The sequence below is a fragment of the Takifugu rubripes genome, chromosome 6 (genome assembly GCF_901000725.2).
Source record: "Takifugu rubripes chromosome 6, fTakRub1.2, whole genome shotgun sequence".
In the NCBI taxonomy this organism is placed as follows: Eukaryota; Metazoa; Chordata; class Actinopteri; order Tetraodontiformes; family Tetraodontidae; genus Takifugu; species Takifugu rubripes.
The window spans coordinates 12,754,877-12,763,666 of record NC_042290.1 but is presented as its reverse complement, the minus strand read 5'-3'; the positions used below and the strand labels follow the sequence as shown (position 1 = coordinate 12,763,666).

The following is an 8,790-nucleotide window of genomic DNA, read 5'->3' as shown; positions in this document are numbered from 1 at the left end:
AAAAAGCTAAAAGAATTAGAAGACTACAACTGCTGCTACCAACAATAATCATAAATCTCCTTTATCTTTAATGGCCAGAATTATGTGTTTCTTTCACAAAGCACATGAAAAGGTGAAGCTTCTCAGAGACCAACATGAATTCAGCAGTGAGTTGTCAGTCGTCTTGTCGTCCACCCACCTCGCTCAGACAGCTGCAGCGAGCACGCTCATCAGCACTGAAACATGGCCTCATTGGCTCTGGAAGTGCTAACTCTGGTATGCCAGAGCCAACGCTCACTACACTATTCAGGATTTCAGTGACTTGGTAAACCTGTTTCAAGGCTGTGCAGAGCAAGAGTTCCTCATATGATGTGGTCACAAAGAATGAAAACATATGGTTACATTATCTCCTGCTAATGTCGGTACCACGAGCTATACCTGGATTATCATGCCTGAGATACTGAAGACTAAACTTACTGCTAAAGGCATCTCAGAAGAATTAGCTTGGTTGGGTTAGCTTGGTTGTCTCAATGAAGCTCATTGAAGTCCTTGAGTTAATGAGGGTTAGGGTTAACCTAATTATTAGGGTTAGGGTTAACCCAATTATTCAGACAACAGTAGCAGATACATGACAAGTTCTATGATAGTGACTTATAGTTGATACTCACCCTCTGTGTGGATGAACTATCCACCCAGACTCGAGGCATTCTTCAAATCTCTTCAATGTTCACAACCAGATTAGTCCATCACAACAACTGCAGCTGAGCTTGTGGCAACTGTCCCCAACCCCAACTGTTGAGCACTGCAGGCACCAATCAAAACCCCCAAATGCAGACACACACGACTGTTTGGAAATTAAGATTTTACTGAAAGTTGGTTCAGAAAAAAACCAAGTGCGGTCGAAATGAAGCAGTGTGAACAGGCGTGAACAGGCGTCCAAAAGGTGACCTGAGGGAGAGACTGACAACGAGTTCAGAACAAGAAACAGGAACCATGAAACAACGTCCAGTGTTCCAGGACCCAGGCTGCACCAGGGAAGGTAAAAACAACAAATGGGCAATGATTGAAAGGTGGACCAGGCTTTTAAAGCAGGACCAGGTGTGGGTAATTAGCAGGAGATGAGTTCCAGGTGTGTAGATCACCTGATGGGACCCTAACCCTTACCCTTACCCTTACCCTACCCTAACCCTAACCCTAACCCCAACCCTAACCCCAACCCCAACCCTAACCCTAACCCTAACCCTAACCCTAACCCCTAACCCCAACCCCTAACCCCAACCCCAACCCTAACCCTAACACTAATGCTAACCCTAATCCCAACCCTAACCCCAACCCCAACCCCAACCCTTACCCTTACCCTTACCCTTACCCTTACCCTAACCTCAACCCCAACCCCAACCCCAACCCTTACCCTAACCTCAACCCCAACCCCAACCCCAACCCCAACCCTTACCCTAACCCTAACCCCAACCCTAACCCCAACCCCAACCCTAACCCTAACCCTAACCCCAACCCCAACCCTAACCCTTACCCTTACCCTAACCCCAACCCCAACCCTAACACTAACGCTAACCCTAGTACTCTGATCGTAGCCGAACTACCAGCCCAGATAGCTCGGATGAGCTGATCTACGGGTTCTGTGCATGTGCTACATTTCACTTCCATTTTGCTGACCTGGAAGCAGAAGCTAACAGCGACCAGTGGTGCCCTAGCATGGTTATTGGAACAGTGCTGATGTATCTGACAGAACTCAATATTTGAAATTTCATGGACAGGTGCAGAACCCCAAAATAGGCATTTATTTTAAATTGTTGCTGCCTGTGTCCTCCGCAAGCCTGTCGCAATATACGCTGGAGGTTCTGGGATTGCTTGGGGCCCGAATGCTCCCGTCCTGCCTCTGTACGGGTGTCACATCTTCAGCAGGGCCTGAGGACTCGGTCGTCTGGATGAAGATGTTGGTGGTGTTTGACTGATGTACAGCTCAAGAATCGATCAGATGCTTCTTCTCTGTGTGTATTCTGCCGAGAGCATCAGATGAGCCGATCAGAACCCCCCCCCCCCCCCCCCCCACTGGCAACATGTGGAATAAACAAGTTCATCACTTCAGACGGACATCATCTTCATCACATCAGCAGCAGCGGCGGCGGCATCATGGCGATGGTCCACTAATGCGCATTAATCCTCCTACAGGATGACCTCAATCCCTCAGATCAGTGAAGAGGGTATCTGATGCTCCAGATTAGACGTGTGGCTAAAACCATCCAAGCTCCGCTGCTGTTTACCCCGCACACACAATTTTACATTTCAAAATAGATGCCGACTCCTTATTTTAACCCAATATTGCATCCATGACATGATCTATGTGATTTATGCTTTTCCCTGTCTCTGAGGCCTTTCAGCCAGCGGTGCTTCCTCTGGATAAACCCCTCAGCACGTTGGTGGCTCTCATCTTCCAAAAAGACTCAAACTGCTGAATCACATCAGTCTAAAATCATTTCAGGGCCTGTGTCGGACCCTGAGCTCCTTAAATAATACAGGGGAAAAGGAATTGAACTTCATTTCTTCTTTATTAATTTGACAGGAATTTCTCACAAAGAATGAATTGAAACATTTTTAACATGAAACTTTCTAGAACTGTGCTCAGGGGAGAAGCAAGAAGCCCAAACTGTTGGTCTGCAGTGTTCACGTGACCATAATCATCAGTATTGAAGACACCTCCAGAAACCAGCAGAAGAACCCTGTACGGGAAAAGGTGGACAAAGAATTTGAGGGCAATAACTCCCGAAGATCCGTATTTTTTTCTTGACAACTAACAATTGCTGATCTTTTTCTACGGAGGAACCAGAAGCGGAGCTTTATTTACAACAATATTCCATCTAGAGGATGAAAGCCTTCTGATCTCTTTCCCAAACTCTCACTGTGGTTCTCCCAGAGGTTTCACCACCGGCCACGGCATGTCGGCTGAGGCTGTTTGCACCTGGGTGGCGATCTGTTGCTGGGAAGGCTGAGTGGTCCAGCTCAGGTCTACACCGTTCTTCTTCAGTGCAGACAAATGCTTGATGTCCAGGGTCGTGAAGGTTGTAAACTGGACCTGGTTCCGCTTGCTGGTGGGTGAGTGAAGTGGTTCGCTGCGTTGTGGCCTGACCAACAAGGTAGCAGAGTGGTTCGCCATGGGGTCAATGGTTTTTCCACGATAATGCTGCTGGGAGCTGGCCCGGTTGCGGCCCAGGGTGGCAGTTCTTTCAGGGACCGCAGGGACACTCACAGCCGGCAGGGTGTGGTGGCAAATGGAGTCCAGAGACTTTCGGGACTCCACAGGGAGTTTCAAGGCGGACACTGGAGCTATAGCAGCCGGAGCGCGAGCGCCTTGACTGCTGCTTCCCAGCCAGACCCAATCATGCTTGTGATCCTTTGTGTCTCCACTGGGACCAAGGCCTGTCTGAACCGGGCTCTTGTGATTTTGAAAACAGAGGTTATGAGAGGTGCAATTGAGTAAAAAAGCCAAGATCGCTATGCAGGAGACGCCTACCAAGGCGTACATGCCAATCTCGAGGTCTGACATGGCTCTAAAGGTCCTGATGATGTCACTCTCAATCACTTTGGGAGAATCTGTCTTGACCGCATCTTCTTTAAAATCCTCTGTTTGTTCTGGTGAGGTGGGGACATCCAGCTTATTCCTATCATTTGTCTCCTGTCCTTGTCCTTTTCTAACGGACCATAAAGTTTTGTTTTCCAGTCCGGAATCATCTGGTGCTGTATTTGAACTACCACTGCTTGAAGCAGTTGAACTATCATTGTATGTGGTTCTAGTGGTGCTTACAGTCCCGATGACCTCTGGCTCTGCATATGAAGCGGTGTACATGCTGGAGGTGGAGGTCTGTGCTCGTGTGAGGTCAGGCTGAACTGCCACTGTGCTTCTGAACATCCATTTATTGGCACTGGTGACGGTGCTTTGTGATGGGAGCTCTGCTGCTGTGTCACCACCATCTCCACCTCCATCCATGGTGCTGCTGCTGCTCTGAACGTTGACCTGCAGGAACCCCATACCCACTGCTAACTTGCTCTTCCTCTTGGACTTCTGGCACTCCTCACAGATCCTCAGTTCTACCCTCACTAGTGCCCCTTGGCCTCCCCCTTCACCTTGTGCCACCACAAATGTGGACCGTGGAGTTCGGCGCACGGTCGCCACCGACTCATCTGGTGTTGACACCGTCAGGGAGTAGGTGCCACGGTCAAAAAGGTCTAATGGAGTCACAGCGCCATCACTGAACTGAACCCAGCAGCTCACCACTGCTTCCTAAAGAAGAAAGACAGAACGAGATCAGCCATACAGCACGTGCACATATCAATTAGGTTAATCCTAAATCGGACCCTGACCTGAACTCTGACCCTAATCCTGACCCTGATCCTGACCCTAACACTGACCCTAACCCTGACCTGAACTCTGACCCTAACACTGACCCCAACACTGACCCTGACCCTAACCCTGACCCTAACCCTAACACTGACCCTGACTCTGACCTGAACTCTGACCCTAATCTTGACCCTGATCCTGACCCTAATCCTGACCCTGATCCTGACCCTAACACTGACCATAACCCTGATCCTGACCCTAACACTGACCCTGATCCTGACCCTAACACTGACCATAACCCTGATCCTGATCCTAACTCTGACCTGAACTCTGACCCTAACACTAACCCTGACCCTTGACCAAAGCAGCCAGAATGGGAGGAGCCTCTTGGATGAGAGGCCAAAGGCCTCTGTGGATACAAAAATAGAGATTTCACCAAAATGTTGCTCATTAAAAACCTAGCAGGTAAAGGATGTAACTGGGATAGCTGGGATAACTGGGATAGCTGGGATAGCTGGGATAACTGGGATAGCTGGGATAACTGGGATAGCTGGGATAGCTGGGATAACTGGGATAACTGGGATAGCTGGGATAACTGGGATTAGCCTGGGATAGCTGGGATAACTGTGATAGGCTGGGATAGCTGGGATAACTGGGATAGGCTTGGATAGCCTGGGATAGCTGGGATAACTGGGATACTGGGATAAGGATACTGGGATAACGGTGGATAACTGGGATAGCTGGGATAACTGGGATAGCTGGGATAACTGGGATAGCTGGGATAGCTGGGATAGCTGGGATAACTGGGATAACTGGGATAACTGCACCCTTCACAAGAATAAACGACTGAACTCTTGATGAACCCTCCAGGTTTTAGGAAGCCCAAGGTTAAAGGTTGTGTCAGCGACGCCACACAGCCAACTGGCCACACCCCTTCACCAGGTGAAACCCCACCTGCCTGCCCTCTGATTGGTCAGAGCACTTTTCTCTGGTCCTGGGAGCGCCTATGGACAGTAGGGGGCCACAGGGAGCTTTTCTATTCCTGCTCAGAACCACTCATTAGATAAGACCCTATTAACTATTATAACTAATGACTCAAATCAAAATCAATCGGGTTAAAATCAATTAGATTCCTTCATTAATTGAGACAGAATGAAAAAAAATGCTAGAATAAATGTTCTGAAGACTTTCAGAATCAGTGTGTTCTGCATGAAATCCTTCTCTGATCAGATCGATCCCTGACCTGTTTGAGCTGTGTGATGGTCTGCCGTGTGGTTGCCATGGCAACGATGGCCCTGTTGCTTCCCCGACTGGGCTGAAGGGACAGAGAGAGTCCAGAAACCAGCTGCACTCCCAGCTCCGTCACGCTGACTTTGTCGTCCAGAACCCTGATGGTCGTCTCAGCCAGGACCGCTGAGGTCAGCGGGGACACCACCTGGACCAGGCGAGACCCATGAGCAAATCCTAGTACACCCAGTCCTTTTCTTCTTTCTACCCCAGAATAACCGGTCATGGGGACAGTCTTGTAGTAAAGTAGCAAAGTCCCATTGTGAAATGCGACTGGTAATCCGCTCAACACTGCTCACTGGTACCTGGACTGGTGTTTGGTTCTCACCTGGACTGTCGTGGAACCCGCAGCGCGTCCCTGCAGGACCGCTCCTCCCTGCAACTGGAGCACATCAGGGTCGACCACTTTCAAAGAGGGGCGCACAAGATTGGTGACATCCACCTGTCAATCAAAAAAAAGGCGTGACAGCAATTACGGATCGTTCCTACTGTCAGACCTCGTTAGTAGAATCAGGGCCTTTGCTCCCCCGCCATTAGCAATGACCGATAGGTGTGTTCACCTGCCAATCAGGACCCAGGAAATAATCCATAGATGCATCTCCAGCCAGCGGATCAGCGAGCACCTGCGGCTCCGTCTGGGCTGTGAAGTGAGTCAAGACTTTGAGAGGAGACGACTGATAATGCAGCATACAACCTCTGCCCTTCCTCATCTCATCCTCTTCCTCACTGTCCCAGGTCAACCTGACAAAAAGATCAATCATCAATTTTGTGAAACATCAAAGGAATTAGTTCAGCCAATCAAAAAGTCCTCAGTTAAAGTCCTCAGTTAAAGTCCTCAGTTAAAGTCCAGGGCTAAAGTCCTCAGTTAAAGTCCAGGGCTAAAGTCCAGGGCTAAAGTCCAGGGCTAAAGTCCAGAGCTAAAGTCCAGGGCTAAAGTCCAGAGCTAAAGTCCAGAGCTAAAGTCCAGAGCTAAAGTCCAGGGCTAAAGTCCAGAGCTAAAGTCCAGGGCTAAAGTCCAGGGCTAAAGTCCAGGGCTAAAGTCCTCAGTTAAAGTCCTCAGTTAAAGTCCAGAGCTAAAGTCCAGGGCTAAAGTCCAGGGCTAAAGTCCAGGGCTAAAGTCCAGAGCTAAAGTCCAGAGCTAAAGTCCAGGGCTAAAGTCCAGAGCTAAAGTCCAGGGCTAAAGTCCAGAGCTAAAGTCCAGAGCTAAAGTCCAGAGCTAAAGTCCAGGGCTAAAGTCCAGGGCTAAAGTCCTCAGTTAAAGTCCTCAGTTAAAGTCCAGAGCTAAAGTCCAGGGCTAAAGTCCAGGGCTAAAGTCCAGGGCTAAAGTCCTCAGTTAAAGTCCAGGGCTAAAGTCCAGAGCTAAATTCCTCGGTTAAAGTCCTCAGTTAAAGTCCAGAGCTAAAGTCCAGGGCTAAAGTCCAGAGCTAAAGTCCAGAGCTAAATTCCTCGGTTAAAGTCCTCAGTTAAAGTCCAGAGCTAAAGTCCAGGGCTAAAGTCCAGAGCTAAAGTCCAGAGCTAAAGTCCAGGGCTAAAGTCCAGAGCTAAAGTCCAGAGCTAAAGTCCAGAGCTAAAGTCCAGGGCTAAAGTCCAGAGCTAAAGTCCAGGGCTAAAGTCCAGGGCTAAAGTCCAGGGCTAAAGTCCTCAGTTAAGGTCCTCAGTTAAAGTCCAGAGCTAAAGTCCAGGGCTAAAGTCCAGGGCTAAAGTCCAGGGCTAAAGTCCAGGGCTAAAGTCCTCAGTTAAAGTCCAGGGCTAAAGTCCAGAGCTAAATTCCTCGGTTAAAGTCCTCAGTTAAAGTCCAGAGCTAAAGTCCAGGGCTAAAGTCCAGAGCTAAAGTCCAGGGCTAAAGTCCAGGGCTAAAGTCCAGGGCTAAAGTCCAGGGCTAAAGTCCAGGGCAATCCCAGAAACGAGAGAATGAAGGTTCTGTGGTGGACTGAGGTGGAACGAAGGTTGTGGACCAGAGCAGATGTACAGACGAAGAGCGTGCACGGTGCAGTCACATGGTCAGGAAAGAAGAAACCAAGACAAAGAGTTCAAATGATGAAAGAGAAACATGTAGAGACAGAAAGGCGGGGGGGCGAGACACGGCCTACACCAGGCCCCTCCCACTGCACCGTGCACGCTCTTCATCGGGACTCCAACAAGCTTCAAACCTCTTGTGTTAAACAAGCATAATTTCTCCATTTCCTGACATTAGCTGCCAAGAGAAGGTAAAGTTGACATTACTAATTGATTCCATCTGTTTCAGTGACACCAGGAGCTCCAGTTTCCTACGTCTGATGCTAACTGGCAGAAAATATTCGTCGTTTTAGGAACGAATGCAGGAGTTAAATGGTCCCGTTTTAGTCCTGGAGATAAAAAAACACTCCATCGGTGAGTCCTGATCATCAGTATTGATTGGGACTGTAAGTGAACCCACGAACCGTTGTGTCAGGGGCAGTGGTGCTCTCTGTTCTGATGCCCTGATGACGACGGAGTCAGGAACATCTCAGTGGAGACCAAAACAGAGATTTATTTCATATATAGATTCATGTCAGCTGATGCTGACAGCTAATAAAAAGTCAAAATATCTTGGAAAATTAGAATTTTAAACTCAGTTGAACTCCAGAACAGCCTGGACATGTTCTCAGACGGGGACATAAGAGTGGTCCGTGTGGTCCTGCTCAGGTGTTCTGGAAGGTTGATCCGAGAGTGGGTCTGGTGTCTCATTTTCCTCTTCACCACTGACTCTCTCTGGGGATTAGCCCAGACCAGTTTACTGACCAGTCAAGCACCGTGACACCAAGTCAGCAGCTGATGTGTCGCTGACACTGTGGTCCAACTGGGCCATAGTGAAACCTGCCGTTCGTTCAAAACAAGGAAAGTCCAAAAATGTTCAGATGTGTGAAAGTGAGCGTTGGCCTGAGTCCAAGCATGTTTGTTTCGTGCACCCCAATCAGCTGGAATTGAACCCACATGTTAGAGTACCAGTCTCCTCCCTCGCCACGCCCACTAATGAATATGCAAATGAGCACGAGGGCCCCTCTCTGCACCTTCACCACCAAACAAGCCACGAGAGGAAGTTTACCCATCGTTGGGGATGCTCGTCAAGGAGGCGGAGGCATGAACAAATGTGGCCTTTCTGGCACACTGCCCTCCTCTGGTATCAATAGTGAACAACCCTTTCACCGTGG

The 8,790-nt window shown here is 49.0% G+C and overlaps 1 protein-coding gene across 2 annotated transcripts in view; it reads right to left on the bottom strand.

Annotated features, from left to right (window-relative positions):
- Positions 1-2,527: 2,527 nt before the first annotated feature.
- LOC101070096 (transmembrane protein 132E) overlaps positions 2,528-8,790 on the bottom strand; it is a 21,473-nt gene continuing 15,210 nt past the window's right edge. For both annotated transcript variants that reach the window (XM_011617660.2, XM_029837905.1), the window contains 4 exons: positions 6,181-6,361; positions 5,949-6,062; positions 5,577-5,768; positions 2,528-4,276 (listed from right to left, as the gene is read on the bottom strand). In XM_011617660.2, the coding sequence (XP_011615962.2) occupies positions 2,894-4,276; positions 5,577-5,768; positions 5,949-6,062; positions 6,181-6,361 (1,870 nt within the window). In that variant the 3' untranslated portion in view covers positions 2,528-2,893. The remainder of the gene's footprint in view (positions 4,277-5,576; positions 5,769-5,948; positions 6,063-6,180; positions 6,362-8,790) is intronic.